This window comes from Seriola lalandi, unplaced genomic scaffold (assembly GCF_002814215.2).
Source record: "Seriola lalandi dorsalis isolate HSWRI2012SDOR001 ecotype SW California unplaced genomic scaffold, Sedor1 jcf7180002054317, whole genome shotgun sequence".
NCBI lineage: Eukaryota > Metazoa > Chordata > Actinopteri > Carangiformes > Carangidae > Seriola > Seriola lalandi.
In genome coordinates, this window is record NW_019524870.1 from 846,643 (window position 1) to 865,546 (window position 18,904).

Below are 18,904 nucleotides of genomic sequence, written 5' to 3' on the forward strand. Positions count from 1 at the left end.
GGGGGTGGGAGGGTAGTACACGGTGATGGTCTTATTTTTTTGATTTGTGTCTCTTTCATTTGTTGCATTCCTTTTTGATCCCTTGTAATTCCACATTATTTTACTTGAAAGATTAAGACAATTACAGTTGAATAAAAAGACCAAAAATTTGTTGCCAGTTTTCATTGTGTTGAAGGTTTTTGTTTAACTGTGGGTGAAATTCAGGAACTTAAAATAAAATACTTCCTCATGGTAACAATAAAAATACTACCGGTACTCTGTGAATTAAACAAGACAGACACAGAAGAACAGAACATGGCAATATTTTATTTTAAAAACAAAACTGTATTAAAATAAATGAGTGATGCAAAATTCAACAGCCATAATATTACACAGTAGCAAAGTGGCTGCTAAATATCTTCCTGTCTGCTGTTAACTGTGCCGATGGGCACTTCTCTGCTTCCAAAGGAGACTTGAGCGAGGACTGTACGCCCTTTAACATCAACTGTTTTTGTTAATTTTAGTTTTCTTTACAGATTTGTCACATTGTGGTGCTAGGCAGGTTCTTCTCTCTGTAAATTCTTATTTCCAGGATTTTCCAGCTAAACTAAATGGAGACTTTGCACGCTGTGACAAACATGTGAAGAAAAATAACAGGTTAAAGTCTAAATCCAGAGTATAGTGTCAGGTAAAGCCAAAGACTCAGAGTGGAAACGTGTGAATACAAACTAAATAAAAAAACTCAATCCATCCCTTCTTGACAATGTTAGTGCACAACATCACGTTCTCAGCTTGACATGAAGAAGGCACAGTTTTGAAAAGAAAAAAAAAAACAGATTTCATTTTGTGTTGTTGCAGAACTTCTCTTGTAGCAGCTTACACAACAATGTAAATCATAAATACAACCTGGGCACACAAATAAAAAGGGGGGGAGGGGGGCCTGCAGTGCTGAGACAAGAAAAAAAAGGGGGGGGCTGTTATTTCACAAAAAAAAAAAATCTGTATTTACACCTATCACATGTAGGAAGTTTGAAACAACTTTCAAGTTTTAAAAATCATCTGCATAAAGTATGTCTTTAATTCTCAGCATTATAGGTTATGTACAATTATATTAGCCGATAAAAGAAAAGCACTACTCTATTAAAATTGTTTTTTACACCTCCAATTCATCCAGAAACGACAACGTAACAAGAACGAATGCATTTTTCCTGAGTACAGTATGTTCAGCGCCAGTGTCAGGTTTCAATACTGCATTGTGCCCCCGCTGAAGGCCACTTGTTTCCTCTTTTTTTTTTTTAATTTATTTTTTTTTATTTAAATGTAGGAGGGGAAGGGGCACTGACGTAACAGTTCACAATTTGTCTTGGTCTTTCTGTTGTTGACGACCAGAGTTTGACAGGAGGTGGGGTGGGGGTCCATAAACCAGCAGCACGGCCTCTTGAGCGGAAGCAGAAATGCAGGGGAGATTGTGGTCGTTTATGAGTTAAAACAACAGAGAGCACATCTCTTCTTTAAAAAAAAACAACAGAAGGAGAAAAAGGCCTGTTAGGAAGACAGGAAGGTTAGAGGAAAACCAAAATGAAAGAGAGGGATGATAACAGAGAAAATCCACTGACCATGTGACCCCTGTACATCCTGTTGGCTGATATATTTACAAGAGAGGGGGGATTACTTTACCCATAATGTGCTCCTGCTAAACCAAAATCTACCACCGACTCACACCGCCTGCTGTTAGGTGCCGAAGCTGGTGGCCAACGAGATGACTAAGATGAGGATGAGGATGGCCAAACAGATTGCGATCCAAACCTTTTTCTGCAGAGGGCGACAGACAGAAAGGTTCGTTAACACACATGCAAAATCAAACAGGTTCGATCTTAAAGGACAAGATGTTAGGTCAGGAAATAATTAGGAATACATATGGGGAAAAAAACAACAACAACATTTGACTATAGTTCTGTGTCCCTGTGTCTCCCTGTTTCTGCTCGGTCTGATGGGAGGGATAGAGGGGCGGGATTACTTAAATGTGTGTGATGGCTTTGTTGCAGGGTGAGTTCTGCAGGGTATGGTCCAGTTCTAACGTCAGTATTTTCAGACTTTGAGACAAAGCTCCGTTAGTTGTCTGTCCAGTTTAGTGCTCATGAATCGAAAGTGTTAACACATTATTCCAACATGGTTACTCCTGTTGCGACTCTTGTAGTTACTCCATGTAAAAAACTTAATTTTTAATTTTGTTTCGTTATGCTAATATGTGAAACCAGATTTTTGTTTTTTTATTATTATCATTATTGTTCATTTAAAAGTCTCAGAGCAGTAAAGTAAAAGCTGGCTTTAACAGGTCAGATACAGACTAACTCATTTTGGATTTTATTCAGATGTAACTGCCAGCGATGCTGCCTCAGCGCCTGTAGTTCTTTTCACTGTGTCCAACTTGGAATTACAACAAACAGACTAACAGTTTTTCTAACTTGGTTTCTCATAATTACCATAAGACATGAAGACACTATTAAAGATATTTAAAGTAACTATACAAATATGGACGTCTCATATCAACTGAAGGTTGTTTAAGGTAATTTTCTTTTCTTTTCTCATATTAGGGGGGTTATGTGCGGGAGTATTATCTGTATCTTTGATTTTTCTATGAATTAAACAAACAAGATATAAAATGTTGACTACTTGGCTTTAGAGCTGCTGGTAGGTGCAGGCATATGACATAAATGCAGCACCAGGATGGGACTGGGACTGGAACCAGTACAGATTTTCTGTTTTTCCAGAAAGTCAAAGTTTCATGGTGTCTTTCAGCTTTTTGTCCACATCGTACCTTGCGTGCTTTCTGCTGATACGTGACGGCTTGCTCTGTGTTTTCCTTTGCTTTCTCCACATAGTTCGCAGACTGTTTGATGTTGGTTTCAACGCGGTTGACCATCTCCCCCTGCAGGAGACAAGACAAAAATGTGTTCATGATACAGATGTTTCTTGAAACCAAGATGAGCCTGAGAGCGTTCCGTCAGCGTTACTTTACCTGAGCCTCCACCTCCATGGCAAGGTACTGGAACATGTCATGCAGGTCTTTGATGCTCCTCTCCAGCTTCAGGATCTCATCGTGTCGGGACTCGATCTCGTTCAGAGCCTGCTTTGTGGCTTTAGCATCGCTCAGGATCTGTGCACCACAGTGCAGATATCAATTAGCTGTAATCCATTTGACAGAATAATCTGCCAACAGTCATGAGGTCTAAGGGTTTTCATCTACTGCACTCTCCACACTATGAGCTACTGTGACACTAAAGACGCACCTATGGGCTGCACATGACTGTCCTTCACATGCTTACCAAATCTGTGGTCCAGTGTGATCAACTAGAGAGGCTACAACAGAGCAAGTCATTTCAGGCATGTCATTTACAGACACTGCAATCACTGCTGCTTGTAGTTGACCTGCAACTGTGAAAGTGTTTTCCTCCAAGAGATGCTAGAGGTAGGTGTTGTGGTTTCCACGCAGCTGCATCGTTGACACCCTCCTTTTATCTTGAAAGGTCACATGTACTCACATTTTGAGTGAAAACATCCGTCTGCCCACTTTCAAGCATCACATCCAGCTCCTGGTCCGTCACATTGGTCCCAGCTGAAGAGAGAAGTGAAGTAGATCAGTGTTTTAAGAAAAGTTGCAGGACAGACACTGAAAATTAAAATAAAAATATTCCCAGCTTCCTCTATCAGTCTTCTGTTTTCACCTTCTGTCAGTCTGCTAAACAAATCCTGAGACACGCTGTAGTGTCACAGAGAAACAGTGTCAATGTGAAAAATGCACCATTGCAATACCCCAGAGCCCAAAGTAACATTAAATCTCCTGTTTTCTCTGACCAACAGTGCAAAACCTGGACGTACTCAGTTAGCTATAATCTAAGATGGCGAAAAACAGCAAATTCTCATATTTGAGAATATGGAACCATCAGATGTTTTAGTATTTCTGCTTCAACACTTTGGGGGTTTTCATCCAATAGTTTTAAATACGCCTTTTCAATGTATTTAAAAAAAAAAAAAACATATGACAAAAAAATTTTTTTTAGACTTGTCTGAGGTATAAAAGTTGCTGTATCAATAAAAGCAAATGGAAACAGACTGAATTAATCACAATGTGCATGAGGCACCTGATGGGAAAATCCACTAAAGAGAACAAACCAGATCTGTAAGTATGTAACGTGACGAATGTCATGAAACAAACTGAAACTTGCAGCCGGGCAGCAGCAAGCAGGAAGTGATCAGTTAGACTGTGATCTCCCCGAATTAAACCACAGACCACAAACCCAACACACTGACGGATAAATCACAGCTGTGCTTCGTGTACTCACTGATTTTGAGTTGCCTCTGTATTCTCTCCACGTTTCGGTCTCTGTACTGGGCCTGGATGGTGTTACAGTATCCCATCAGCTCCACAAACTCCTTGGACAAGACGCCATGCTGGAAAGAGAATAATGTTTTGGTGTTTATAAAGCTGTTTTATTTTATGGTAGCTGGATTTCAAATTTTTATTAAGAAGTCCAGATGTTTTTTAGATGTGATAAGATGATACATTTGTGGAAATTTAAGTTTTATCCCAAGTTATATCCCAAACTAGGGTGTTGTGGCATAAAAACACTTAAGGCTCCACCTGTGTGCGCTGCATCCGAACGTTTATAGGTATGTATTTTCCATCGTCCTCTCCCTTCTTGGGTTCAATACCTGTGGAGAGAGAATTGATGATGTGTACTTCAAGTGAACACAAAAAAAAATAAATAAACACAGTGTTCACTTCTTATTCATCAATACTCACTCTTCAGCTTTCTCTGGATCTGGCCTGCCAATGTTTTTATCTCCTCTCGTAGAGTCTGCAGCTCTTTCTTCATACCTATAACCAAGAGGAAAGCAGCAGATTTAGCCTGTGTGAGATGATGTGAGTGCTCTCTGTGTAGACAGGCATTCACTAAAACTGTACATAAACTAGTTCAAATACGAGTTCATTCTTGTCCAAGACTCTTTCAAATCTTCTCAGTGGATCAATGGGTGGGATCAATCCCTAAATCTCGACCAGCTGTTGGTTAAAGTGGACATACTTACTCTCCACTGGCAGAGCCACACCGAGCACAGTTTTCTGTTTGTTCTCAAGCTCAGACACCATCCTCCTGAGATTCTGCAGTCCTTCATGAATTTCTTGCGCCTACAGAATGAGAAAGACAAATCTCACTCTATGGAGCCTTAATCTTAACTCTAGTTAGAATTAAATCTGTTGGACAATCTATTAACGTGTAGCCAAGGTTGTACTAAACTAGTTGTTTTAATGTAAAATAACCCCGACAGTGTAATCATGAAGTGTTAGCTGCTTAAAGGCAGGGACATAGTTATGATTTGCAATTGCAGTTGAATATTTAATTAGTTGATCCACAGAAAATGAAACAACCATTTTAATAATGTGTATTATTGATGATGAATAATTTAATTCATCTATAAAGCAAAAATGATTCCAGCTTCTCAAATGTGTGAGTTTGCTGTTTTATATCACTGTGAACTGATTATTTTTTTTAACTGTGACACTTAGGGCTCAGGTAACTTTCTATTACAATTTTAACTAACAACTAATCAATAATTAAAATAAATTCTTCCTTTAGAAAAGGTGCAATATCTTTTGTAACAGAAGACAGGTTTGAAGTATTCCATCTTGATGCACATGAGAGTATGTAGGGTTGCAACTAACGATTAATCCTCAGATTATTTTCTAAATTAATGAATGATTCATTTGGGTTTTAAAATGTCCTAAAGCCCAAACTGTAGTCTTCAAATTGCTTGTTTTGTCTGATCAATAATCCAAAACCCAAATATATTAAATTTGCTTATATATCGAATTAAGAAAAACTATCAACTATTCACATTTGATCAGACAGAACAAGTTCATTTTTGGCATTTTAGCCTAAATTGATCAACACATCGATTAATCATTTCAGCTCTAGTAGGCAATAACACAGGGTCTTTGTTCGTGACAGTCCAGTGCAAGGAGACTGGAATTAGCAGAGACTGAAATGTTGACAAAACAAATTTTAGAAACCAGCAGCATATCAGACAAGATTGTGTCCATGTGACTTTTTCTGCTACTTAAAGCCTAAGCCCCGCATATTATCACTTTCGCACAAATGTAATGTTTGGCTTTGCTGTTTGTTTTTTTCCATAAAATAATTGGCTACAGAAAGACAATGCTAAGACTTGAAACTTTAAAACAAGACTACGTAATCTCAGGTGATCTGTGAGTTGAGTAATGGTGATGTTTAGAGGGTAAATTCACCTTTTTGAAGAAGGCTTCGCTCTCCTTCTCCTCTTTGGCTGAAGAGGTTCCAGGTTTGATCATCAGAGCTTTGCCCTCATCATCGTCATCTGACGCCTCAGCATTCTGCGGTCACATTGACAAGAAATAAATAAATACAAAATACATAGTGATTTGTTATGATGCTGATGTTCACTTCTGATTTAGCAGTTAAGGGGAAACTTGACTTTCAATATTGAGCCACAGATCCTCTTTTTTGCAACACTCAATGTGAAAGTGTTTTTGACATCCTAACTAGAGCCTGAACACTGTTTAAACACACTTTCACATTTGTGAAGCATTTAGTTTATGAGAGCAAAATAAAAGGTGATTCAGACAACAATCTGGCTCAAAACCAAACATTTCTATTTATCAAAGCTTGACTTGATTTAACAAAAGACTCCAGTAAATGTTAAAAGCAGAGTTTAGGATCTGTGAGGCCAAAAGACACACAAAAATTTATGACTTTACAGCTTTTATCCATCTATACCACATCAGACCAGGTCCAGATAAAAATAAAAACAAAACAAAACACTGATTAACAGGGAGACTGTAAAGCCTGTTTAAAGCACAGTTTCAGATTTGTGAAAACTTTATTCAATTTGTGAAACACAAGAAATGACAATGTCACAGCGTTTTCCCAACCTAAGACCACATCAGACCAGGTCTGGATCAAAACCTGCTGTGCTTAACACTTGTCAGATCTGGACTAAATCAACAGAGAGTGTGTAAAGACTTTTTAAAACACAATTTTAGATTCATGACACCTTTTTTTTTTTTTTTTAAAATAAAACACAAACAGGAAGATTTCACTGCTTCCATCCCACCGAGACCATATCAGACCAGGTCCACATAAAACCCTATTGTACTTAGACTCGTCAAAGGGTCTTATCATCTTCACAGGGAGAGTCTTTAAAACAATCTAATTTCCGTGAGACCCGTGAATTTGTCGCTAACGTTAACGTCGTCGTTTTCTCTGCATCTTAAGCACAACAAACTCGGACAGCCCTGCCCTGTCCCGGCCTGGCAGCTCATTTAAGGAGAAACGGAAGCTGGACATAAACTGTCGCTAAAGTTAACATTCAGATGCAGAAAGCTGTTAAACATTATTATTCTAATCATTTAGTTAGATTTAGTCTCTTAGTCAAAACTGTCGCGGTGAAACAAAGAGGTTAACGAGCGTTACTCGACACAAGGAGTGAACTTAGCTAAGTTAGCAGGCTAGCGCGCTGATGCTAACGTTAGCCGCTTACTTTCAAACTCACGTTTCCTAATTCTTTAGTCCGGTCCCGCATCTTTCACGGTGAAGCAGACAGTCAGAGGTCAGAGGGGCTGCGACTATACACTGAACTATGGTGAGTTGTTCCCAAGCAGAGAAACTAACTGTAAAAACTGTTATCTGTGCACTAATGTCATTCAACAAGTAAACTCCAACACTTCTTCTTCTGCTTCTTCTCAAAACATGAACTCGTTGGCGCCATCTGTGAGTTATACAGTTTATTTACCATTTTAATACTGGAAATGTAATGAAAAAAAGATGAAAATGATCCCAAAGACAGGCTAAACAACTACAAAGAGATACAAAGTTACCATAAAGATACACAAAATGACCACAAAAAGATGTAAAAATTACCATAGAGACACAAAATGACCATAAAAGTGACACAAAATGACCACAAAGAGATGCAAAATTACCATAAAGAGACACATAAATAATAACAAAGTGAAGAGACAAATGAACATAAAAAGACAATAAAGAGACAAAACAACTCCAAAGAGATGCAAAATTACAATAAAGAGACAAAACAACTCCAAAGAGATGTAAAATTACCATAGAGAGACAAAATGACAAAAAAAAAGATACGTCAAAGAGATTCAAAATTACCAAAATGTCCCACAAAATGGTTTTTAATTAGGGTAATAATTATGTGATGATTTGAGTGCCTAACTTTTTGATAAAGTGTACTTCATCTCTGCTGACCTCTTCTGGCTGGAAGATCATAAAAGACCTGAGATGTTTTTTTTTTAGGAAGGGTGAGTTTTTGGTGACAATTTTATCAGTAGATCTTGGGAGAACATGCAAAGTTCTTTGTTTGTAAGGTTTTATGTAAGAAGTTCTGAAAAATGCTGTTTCATCACTGCAGCAGTATTTTCTAGATGTCCTGTAGTCTGTGTGGACTGGGAATGTACTACAAGACTTGACTCTCACAGCCACAAGATGATGCTGTTTGCCTGCACAAACTGCATCATTGCAACAAACCCCACACCACAACCCCCAAGCTATAGTTTGAAACCATTGAGTCATTGAGACTGAACCTGTTAATGAAGATTCACCACAATTGTCAATAAAGCCAACAGATAATAAACAAAGTCCTCATGGATATCAATGACATTTCCTTTTTGCGAGCTACAAATAGACCTTTTGGTGAATGATTATGCTATTACACCTGACATTTCACATCAGATAACTAACCTGTAGTTAATCCAGATGTGACTTGATGATACATTGGGCAGCCATTTGTAGTCCAGGATGTAGCAGAAAACTGCTACTCCTACATAATCTACATCATCATCATCTGAGTTGTGCTTAGATTCAGACTAATATTTTCTCCCTTATTTATTATTTAGCACTTAAACATTATTTTTGTTATTTATTTGTGTGCTCATTTATTAGTTTTTTATTTCTTTATTTTGTTTTTCTTTCACTTGTTCACCTTGGATAATGTTCAAGTCACAAGGACAATCCTTATACCGTCATATCATATGTTTTTGTACATGTGAATGTTTATTAATATAATTTTATAATCCTTTTCTATGATGAAAAAGAGCATTGGTAGGACAATTCATTGTATGTGATTTTCTTTGGCTCAATAAAACATATTTGAAAATGAAAAATAAAAATAAAATTTGTGATCTGATTCCACCATGTGTAACTTGACCTAAAATTCTCAAGATGAATTAATTTAATAGCTAGAAATGCGGTTTAGTATAATTTGTGGTAATGTAAGAAGAACTCTATGTAAACTACGTTTCCCATGGTGCATTTGCAGGGAGCGTCGTGTCGCCAGCGAGCTGTCAGTGCTGGGGGAGAGAGAGAGGAATTGGTCCAGCATCTTTGGAGCAGCGGAGCGGAGCAGAGCGGATGACAGAGACACACCGTCCTCATCAGCAAAATGAGGAGGAATTAGCTCACCGACAGTCGCCGCCGTTCGTGTTTCCCCCGCCGCGATGCATAAACTGGATGTTTAAAGACTGAACCTCTTCGTCAGCGCGGAGATCTGACTTTATTCTATCAATGAGATATGTGGAGTGGCTCTACCGCCCGGTGGTAACGCAGAAAAACACAAGATGAAGAAGCAGTTCAACCGAATGAGACAGCTCGCCAACCAAACCGTGGGCAGGTAAGAGGTGGTATTACTATACGTATATTCACGACACGCAGCCGGGAGCTTTAACTGGCTCTGACTCAAACAGCCGAAGCAGGAATTTGTCGCTTGTTGTATTCGGCTGCCAGCGTACAGTATTCAGTCATTCACTCGATGGGCTTTTGCTGCTCAGCTGGTTTGATTTGCACAAAGCATTAACTGTCAGTGTAGGTCACAGTTGCAGTGTGAATGTTGTGTGATTGATTGAGCTCAGCAGGGAGGAACATATCCGCACACAGATGAGGAGGGAGCAGACATGGTACCCAAGGAGCAGGGTTGCTGCCCACTGACCAATAACATGAAAGCACAGGGCGGTCCCCGGGCACCCTGCTGGGTGGGGGGGTCAGGACACAGATCAGCATGGATGGATTACCAAACAGGCCTACTGGGCATATTGTTTGAAAGTCATGGCGCTCAGTTTAAAGACTACTAAATGACCACAAACTGATGCAAAACGATCCACAGAGAAGCAAAATGAGTAGAAAAAGACTAAGCCATGAACAGATGAAAAATTACCATGAAGAGATGTAAAATTACCAAAAAGAGATGAAATTGACCATAAAGACACATACAACTACCAAAAAGGGACTCAAAACTTCCTCAAAGAAACAATCCAACCACAAGGCGACACAAAACAAGTACAAGACGAAAAATTACCAGAAAGAGATGCAAAACATCCAAATTGATATGCAAAATGAGACTTAAAATAACCTTAGAGATGCAGAACAACCACAAATAGACCCCAAAATGACCACAAAAGGGTCACAAAACAACTACAAGACGGAACAATTACAGCAAAGAGATGCAAACGGCCACAAATAAACACAAAATTAGCAGGTAGCCACAACATGACCATAAAAAACACAAAATGACAAGAAAGAGTTAAAAATGACCAAAAAGAGACACAAAATGACCAAACAGAAATGCTAAATGACCTCAAAGAGACAAACCGATGAGAAAGCAACACAAAATGACTTCAACAACGCAAAAAAATTAACGCAAAGAGATGCAAAGCAACCAAAAATAGACAAAAAATGACCAAGATGAGAAAAAAAATGACCACAAGGATGTGCTAAATGAACATAAAGAGGTGCCAAATGACCACTGCAATGACCATGGAGACGCGAACCAACCATATAGTAAGACAAAAAAATGACAAGAAAGATATGACAGTTGACCCTAGAGTGACACAAACTTTCCGTCTGGAGGTCCTACATAAGAGGGCTGGAGGGCTGTAGGAAGCTAATGCACTTCCACTGACTTGTGCAGAAAATCTATTGGACTGTAGTAAGGTACACTTGGGTGTCATCTGCATGATTGTGATGGGTGTCTTCATGGTTTGGCTTGATAGAAGCATGTAGACGTAAAATTAAAGAGGCTTAAGTATCGAGCCTTGGGGAACTCCAATAAATAATAATAATTCTGATAAAAACTGGTCAGTTGGTCTGATGAAAAAGTTATTTATTTCACATGCACATAGTGTCTTTTTCTGACTGCGTGAATGCATGAATGATGAGAAAATAATGCATGGCTATGGCTCTTGATTGCTTTTGAATATATGAATATGATATGAGAGTTGTTTTTCAATGTTTGTGATGTTCAGGAAACCTTCATCATAGTTTTACAGCTGTTTCTTTTGTACTGATTGTTTAAGGTAACAAACCTTTCTGAGTACTGTCAGTGCAGGTGATGGTGGTTTGGACCACACCTGATGTGGAAAGGATTGTAGCATCCTGGGAAATTCCATGTTAGGTTCCCAAATAAAATGAGTTATACTGTTTGGTGTCAAGTTCCAAAAAAGCCTCTTTTTAATCCTGGAAATTGGAGTCTTGGAGTTCTGTTAAGTGACTCACATGCTGTATCATTCAAACACGGTGACAGGTCATGGTTGACGAATGTAGAAGTGATTAATCCAAGTAAATCCTGACCGCACGAGACTGCATCAGATAGTATGCAAATGTAAGAATACTTTAGATTAATGTGCTTAGGTTTATGTGATTTATTTGTTATCAGTTTGTCTGTTTTTTTTCCTGTGAGGCTTGATGCAACAGATAAATCTAGAGTTTGTTAATCTCTCAATTGGGACCCGAGGCTTGTTAAACTGAAGTTAAAAAGTACATGACCCATTTTGGCTCCCATAGTTTAAAAACAAGCTCTAGATGCCTCTTTTCTAATCGCAATTTGATCCACATATCTCTGTTTTTTTTGTGCTATACACGTGTGAATTGCAGTTTTATGTAAGAAGGTCACTGGTGTAGTAGCTTCTTTGAGCCCTCAGGTCAGATTAAAATGGCGAGGGTGCAATCACAGTTGAATTCCAGTTATAGTGTAGCTGCAGCTCAGCTCGCAATATGTGTTGTTAAGTATTTGTCTTTCTTTCTATTTGCCTACTCCACCCTTAGCTTGTAACTGAAAGTCAATGTCAACATTGCACCCTTGGCAATTTGGATCAAGTGTTGTTTAACCCTTTGTAATTGTTGCATATCGGTAACCTTAAAAACAGAATCACTGTTGTGTTTCTCTCAGCTTAGTCAACATCTACAGTCAGCAGCCGTCAATTCAGAAAACAGGTTGATTTGCAGCAGTACTTGAAGAACATTTTCCAGGTTTATTATAATGCATACATTGCTGCGATGACGCAAGTGCACTATAACCTGTTTGTTTTGCTTGGCTGAGGGCAGTAACCGACGATGCTGGCACACCAAGAGGGATTTTTGTGTCAAGTTATCTTGTACCTTGCTCACCCACACTCGCTGCAGGCAGAGACGCTGATACAAATCAATGAAAAAGGTATTACTGCTGCTAATACCCAGCAGAGTGGACTTGACAGAGGTATAAGAAATCCCTGGAGGACGTTTACCCATTACAAAAAAATTACTGGAATTGTGCCTCACTGGTGCTTGAAGGGACAAAACTTTAATGCACTTTAACAGATAAAAAACAACCAATTATTCATAAGTATATAAACATAAGAAATATGTGTGTGTGGAAGGCCAGGTGCTTGTTTATTTCCCCTCATCTGCCTGAGAGCCGGCACACCAGAGCCCAGTGAGGTGGAACGTCCCAGTAATGAGTTTTAACCTGTATCATAAGAAGCAGAACAGCAGGGGCAATTAGTCATATTTAGAGGGTAGAGACTCCAACACGATGCCTGATGGCTGAGTACACAAATAATTGGTGATATTTCCTCCATGACCTTGGAAGCCAGCATCACCTGGTTTGTTATAAGGAAAGCTCAAGATGTACTGTGATAGTGACCTTATGTCTCACAGATACATACCAAATGTTTTAGACTCTCTGCAGTGTAACCAGGTGTTTGTATGATCATTTTGATCTTTATATTGATGTATGATGATTGATGATTCTACAAAACCCTTAAATGTATGCTAATTTCATTTTTTTCTCTTAATAGTGAAATGGTTTAGAGCTGATCTGAGGCCACCAATATTTCCCTTCTTTATTTAACAAGGTAAAAAATCTCAGTGAGATTAAAATGAGTTTCTACAACAATGGGGTTATATAAAATAAAGTTAAAAGAATCATTAGAAAAAAATACATTGACCAAGACTCCTATTTTCTAGATCCTTTAAAGTTTAATTCATCATAAATAATCAGCTCTGACAGTTTCAGCTTTTTTCAATGCACCAATAAACAAGTAATTTGGCACATACCCCCTCTCTAAAACCACAACATGTTATTTTTACACTTTGATTTTTTTATGTATTAAACCACAATTATATAACATATTAGGGTGAGGGTTAGTTAGATTTAAAGATGCCGGTACATGTATTTTTGTTACAGCTTGACAGTGCTAAACTAGCGGTTTTCTCGTTTCCAGTCTTAAGATAAACTAATTGTCTCCTGGCTCCAGCTTCATATTGAACCAACAGATGTGTGAATATTTTAGTGCTAAATTTTGCTTACCTAATAAGACAAAGTAAGCAGTGAGAAAGCAAATAATCCCCCAAAAGTGTTTCTTTATCTTGGTAACGTATTATAGAAAACTGATCCCAGATCGGAATAAATGATCAAATCACATCTTCATCAGGTCACGTCACATTTTAAGAATTTATAAATGTACGACATTTGTCTGCAATTATAATTTTATCCACAAAGGCATATTTTATATTATTACAACTGTTTTATGATACTCTCTTTTAATATCTATTTACATATAGATATATATACCAGTGAGTCTAGTGCATTTCAGAAGTTTATCTAATTCAGTTTAAGTCAGTTGTATTGTTTTTGTCAATCAACTGTGTTTAAACCTTAGATACTCATTTGTTCCACTCGTTTTCACTTTTTGTTCCAGGGATTTGATTTGGATTGTGGCAAAGGGAATATTTATAAGCTCTATATAGATCTGTTTTCTCTGCCGTTATTTACTGTTAGAGAAACATTTAGAGCTTCTAAAATGTCCATCTGTCTTTATAGTGCAGAAAACATGCACATGAGCATCCTCAAACTAATGAAGCATCTCCCTCTCAGGACAACATTGCTGCATTGCTCCAGTTAGAGATATAGGTCAAGAGAGGTTCAGACACAGTTAAATTCATCTCCAAAACAGTCAGCCTGCACCATAATCCTGTGTAATGCTTCGTAAACTGTGTGACTGAATGAAAATGTGTAACTCTCCGTGAGCACAGCGAGGTTATGGCAGGAAGGGGACAGGCCTAATCCTCTTTTGGCTCCGTCACTTCTTCTGCAGAGTATTTTTAACTCATCTGCTCATTCATATATTTGTGTTGGAGATAAAACCTAAGACACTGGTTATTTGACTTGTGGGTTTGCGGCCGGAAAAGTCTCCTTAATAAAAACACGTTTCTCCCTAGAAATGCTAGTTCAGGTTCTGCCAAGGAGACTGAAGAATGTCAAGGTGAGATAAAGCTGAAAATAGAAAAAAAATGCTATTAAACAGATGTTGGAAAATGGATTTCTAATCTCCATCAACAAGCAGGGAAATTGTTTCTTACTGTCAATATGTTGCGTTCAGGCTGCAGGCGACACAACTCGAGAGAGTATTGTTTGTATTTGCTCCATTTTAGTCTTAAAACCATTATCTACTGTCAGTCTGCTAGCTTTGGTGATTGAAGACAGCACAGTAAATTGTATGTATTTTCATTGCGAAAAAAAACAATGCAATGCCCTTAATGGCTTCATTATTTTTTGTTTTCTATTTCATGCATTATTGTTTCCTCTGTCATATTCTGGGCCACAGGAACAAATTTCTGATTGATGAATCAACTTGTGGCTAGCCATTCTTGTGGTTTTCATTCTTGTGATCCTTGACAGCATGTTGTTAATGACTGGGCTTGGCTGTTACTTTCGTTCTCCCTTCAATAGAAGCCGAGAACTCGTGTAACCAGCCATGCTTGTTAGGCTGAATTCGACATTGTGACAGCAGGAGAGAGGAGGATGGGATGAGTTGCCCTGCCCTGTAGACCTCTGCTCCAGCCTGTGACACAGTTTAATCTGTTGGAGCTGAAAGTTAAACAGTTTGATGCTGACGCTCATGGAAGAAGGGACAAAGTGCAGGCTCTGTGAAAGATTTTTTTCCCGCATTTATTTCAGTTTTGCAACAAGTTCAATAGATGTGCATCATGTGGATTTATGGACTGAGCCCTCAAACACTTTGCTCATACATACTAAGCGTAACATTGTCTGAAGGCTTGACGTGTTAATTGTCATCACATCAAGTCTGTAAGAGCACTGGGCCCAGAGGGAATAGAATATGCCAAATAAAATCCATATTGGACAATTTTGCACCTCAAGATTTATGTTGGATGTTGTAGAAGTAGTGAGTCCTTCACATACTGAGGCATAAAGTAATAGTTTATACAGACTGGGGTGGTAGATGGGTGTGTAGCTCATCTAAATTTCATTCTGGACACAAGAGATTGTGTCTTAACCCTGGAATTAACACTCCCCTTTTTAATCGTAATTGTGTCTTTCACTGCCGTACAGTGTTTTTGTTGCCTAACTCTAACCATACCTCAACAATAGTTAATTCACCACAACCACAATCTTTCCCCAGCCTTAACTGTACGGTAAAGTAGTTTCCATGTGCAGGTACTATAAAAAGCAAGGTTTTTAAAATAAGTTGGCAATGGAAGGACTTCAGGGGTGATATAAATACAGTCTCAAAGTATTTTTGTTTTTAACAATATTGACCAAATGTAAGCGCAGACTTTGCTGCTCTGCCGATTTCCTGTTTGGGAGTGGGAGTTATGTGTTATGTTACCATATCCAACTGCCATGTCTGTTCAATCCATGTATTATTCAGTCAACATGGAAGCTACAGTAGCAGTTGCTAAACATTCGAGTTGTTACTTCTTTAGGTTGACCTCCAGCAACCTGTACATCTGTGTCAGTCTCGCTTGCCACCATTTTTATTTTTCCATGTCAATGAATTTAACACCATACTTATTTGAATTGAGACAACACTAGGTCAAAACCTAGTGTATGGCTAGATTGCGTATGGTCAATGTGCGAACTCAACGTAGTTGAAAACTGTAGTGGAACCGCTGTAAAAACTGCCATCATTGCATTGTATTTGCATTCACCGTCTCTCTCTCTCTCTCCTACTCTCATTGCTCATATATTCAGTATTTTATTATAGCTGAATCGCAATAAAGCTGTTCTCATTTACATGTTTTTCTGTTTAAATTGTCAGACAACGGAATGTTCTTTTGCATGAGCTGATAATATTCACATCAAACCTTCAGATAATAATCCTTGCATTGTAGATGGTCTGATCAGTTTTCTTGTTGGATGAAAACCAACTTTTGTCTTACTCTGCTGAAATAAACAAATTCAAAATATTTCACTAAACAGTAAACATATTAAAAACCTCCTATCTGCCTTAGCCTTTATGTTATAAGTATTATTTCTTATCTTTTACATGGTCATGTCCATATTGTAATTATTGGTAGTATTTCAAGTATACCTAGTGAATTTTGCACCCAAAGCGGACCCTGAAAGTCTACAGAAAGTGCTCAAGACCTCTTACTGCTTTGATTAATTGGGGATTTCCGTTAAGACCACAAGTTTGCAGGGAAGTCCCGACATTTGGATTCGGCCTCTGTGTCTGTATGTGGGTGTAGGGTTCCTCATGGGTGAGAAATCCAGTCTGGAATCCCCCAACAGTCCCTCACCTCTTGCTCCCTTGACATCTCATTGGCCACAGTCCAGACCAGAAACACTGTTGTCATGACCCATGAGCTTCAGTGTTTTGTTCTCAAGAAAAGAATCTGTTTGGTACAAGTTAAAAGCTCCAGCCTTGTATGTTTAGGTGTGATTAATACAAATGGCTCCATAGAAGTGAACATAAACTATCCTCCTTGACTGCCGGACCGTTCAGCTGAAAGATAATAAACCCATTTGTCAGACATGGTGCTGTATGTGTGTGTGTGCATGTGTGTTAATTCCAGTAACATCCTCAGGATTTGATAATTGATTGCCCTTTATTTGGAGCATAATCAGTATTCATAGTGACGCTGCTTCAGCAGTGGGAATATGCTGTCCTGGGAGCAATATGAAATAATTCAGGTTAGTATTAATGGTAGCCAGGTCAGCACTTGGCTGCCACAAGCTGCTCAGGGTAAAAGGTTAAAGAAGAGGCCGGAGTAACAGGACTTGACATGGGTGACATTATGTTTACAGCGGGAAGTGTTGCATCTCTCTGGGCTCCTCTGAGGTGTTGATTCGCAGTGGGTGGGAGAGGTTTTATTATGAGCATCATTAGAGGCATTACTGTCAACCAGTGGAGATGTTCTATCGCACATGGGCTCAGTTGTATGTGCATGTGTGTGCATATTTATGAAAAAGTGAGGGGGTAACTGTGTGTATGTGTGTTTGTGTGTGGGCTCACCTACCTGTCTGAGTCGTCCTCATTAATCATGATGAGGGTCTGTTAATGAGGAATTCCTGCAAGCAGTTGGTAGCTGAGCCTTTCTGCTAGCGTCACTGTAATTATGAGTTTGAGAGATGCTAGCAGCTTGTGACAGTGATGAGGGAAGAGCTTAAAGGCATAGCCCAACATTTTGGGTCAGGATGCAGTTAGCTCAGCTCAGCATAAAGACTGGAAACAGGGAGAAACAGCTAGCCTGCCTTTGTCAGTGTGTCTTTGGACTATTGGGTGATTGCTTAGTTCAGCTTTATGTCAACTGTTGTAGGTATTCTGTTTAATTACAGGGGATTCAGTTGATGTATTTGGTTAAAATTGTAGTAAGTAAACGCAGATCAAAGGCTGAACAGATAAACATTATTATATTGTTGTCATAAATTGAAAGCACCATAAGTACAAGCACCAACTTTTGTCTTAACACACTGCAGGAAGTGAAGGTTTTAGTTGGCAACCATTGGTTTCACCAGCTGTAATGACAACTGCAGCAAATCCACTGGTGTAGTTGATCAAACCTTTAAAACAGACCCACCCATGGGGCGCCTTGACCTTGGTATGATTCGGATGTAAAATTAATTTCCCAGGTAATATAGTTGTTGCGTACTGATGTCTGTTTTATTTCCTGTTGGCCAAACGTGGTTTTCCTGAAGGCAGAAACATCACTCTGCATCAATTTTGAAGTTTCAAAAACAATGGAGTGTGTATTCTCTTTTTGCTTTTCAAAAAAACAACAAAGCGGTGCTGTACTTGCTATAATTAAGCAACAGGTAGCTGTGAAGTGATGTCGAAAACAAAGATGGAGATTCCCACTGAAGCTTTAAACTATATACATATATATATTCATAATGTCACCTTCAAAATCAACCATTTCTTCTTCTTCCTCTGCTTGCATCACATTCTCATTAATCTGCCTTCCTCTGTCTCTCTCATTCTTCACTGTCCTCTGGGTTTTGACATCCTTTGCAGCCTCTCTATCCTCCAGTGTAAACTTTACTTTGTGAAAGCGCAGCACCTTCAGAAGTGATGCTTTGACAGCTCTGCCCTCAGGGTAATTAGCATAGAAAGAGGAGATGAAGATGATGGGGTGGCTCTTTTGACAAAAATAGTTTCCTTTGACACAAAGAGGGGAGGGGGGGTGTATGATTATATATTCACCTCAAGGTCATAGAACCGAATCATGTTTCAGATTTAATTACCTATAGAAGTTTGTGATTCTGCCAATCAGCAGTAGACTTTGGGTTAAAAGTGGAATAAAGAAGTGTCACGGGGATG

General features: G+C 38.7%; 2 protein-coding genes across 4 annotated transcripts in view; one reads left to right on the forward strand and one right to left on the reverse strand.

Moving 5' to 3' along the window:
• Positions 1–286: 286 nt before the first annotated feature.
• On the reverse strand, positions 287–7,757 carry stx4 (syntaxin 4). 2 transcript variants are annotated; one of them, XM_023406866.2, is made up of 10 exons: positions 7,567–7,757; positions 6,284–6,388; positions 5,068–5,167; positions 4,784–4,858; positions 4,622–4,692; positions 4,323–4,431; positions 3,522–3,595; positions 2,999–3,136; positions 2,798–2,908; positions 287–1,791 (listed from the first exon to the last, which is right to left on the reverse strand). In XM_023406866.2, exons 1-10 carry the CDS (start codon positions 7,594–7,596, stop codon positions 1,711–1,713), a joined length of 894 nt encoding a protein of 297 aa, XP_023262634.1. In that variant the 5' UTR covers positions 7,597–7,757; the 3' UTR covers positions 287–1,710. The 2 variants fall into 2 exon arrangements, with proteins under 2 accessions (XP_023262634.1, XP_087030244.1); XM_087174118.1 differs by having other exon boundaries at positions 6,284–6,391.
• Positions 7,758–9,418: 1,661 nt separating this feature from the next.
• The window catches only part of LOC111655426 (rho GTPase-activating protein 44-like), an 83,634-nt gene continuing 74,148 nt past the window's right edge, over positions 9,419–18,904 (forward strand). Inside the window, exon 1 of one of the 2 annotated variants that reach the window (XM_087174119.1) lies at positions 9,419–9,702. In XM_087174119.1, coding sequence (XP_087030245.1) covers positions 9,650–9,702 — 53 coding nt within the window. In that variant the 5' untranslated portion in view covers positions 9,419–9,649. The remainder of the gene's footprint in view (positions 9,703–18,904) is intronic. The other variant, XM_087174120.1, reaches the window with a different exon arrangement.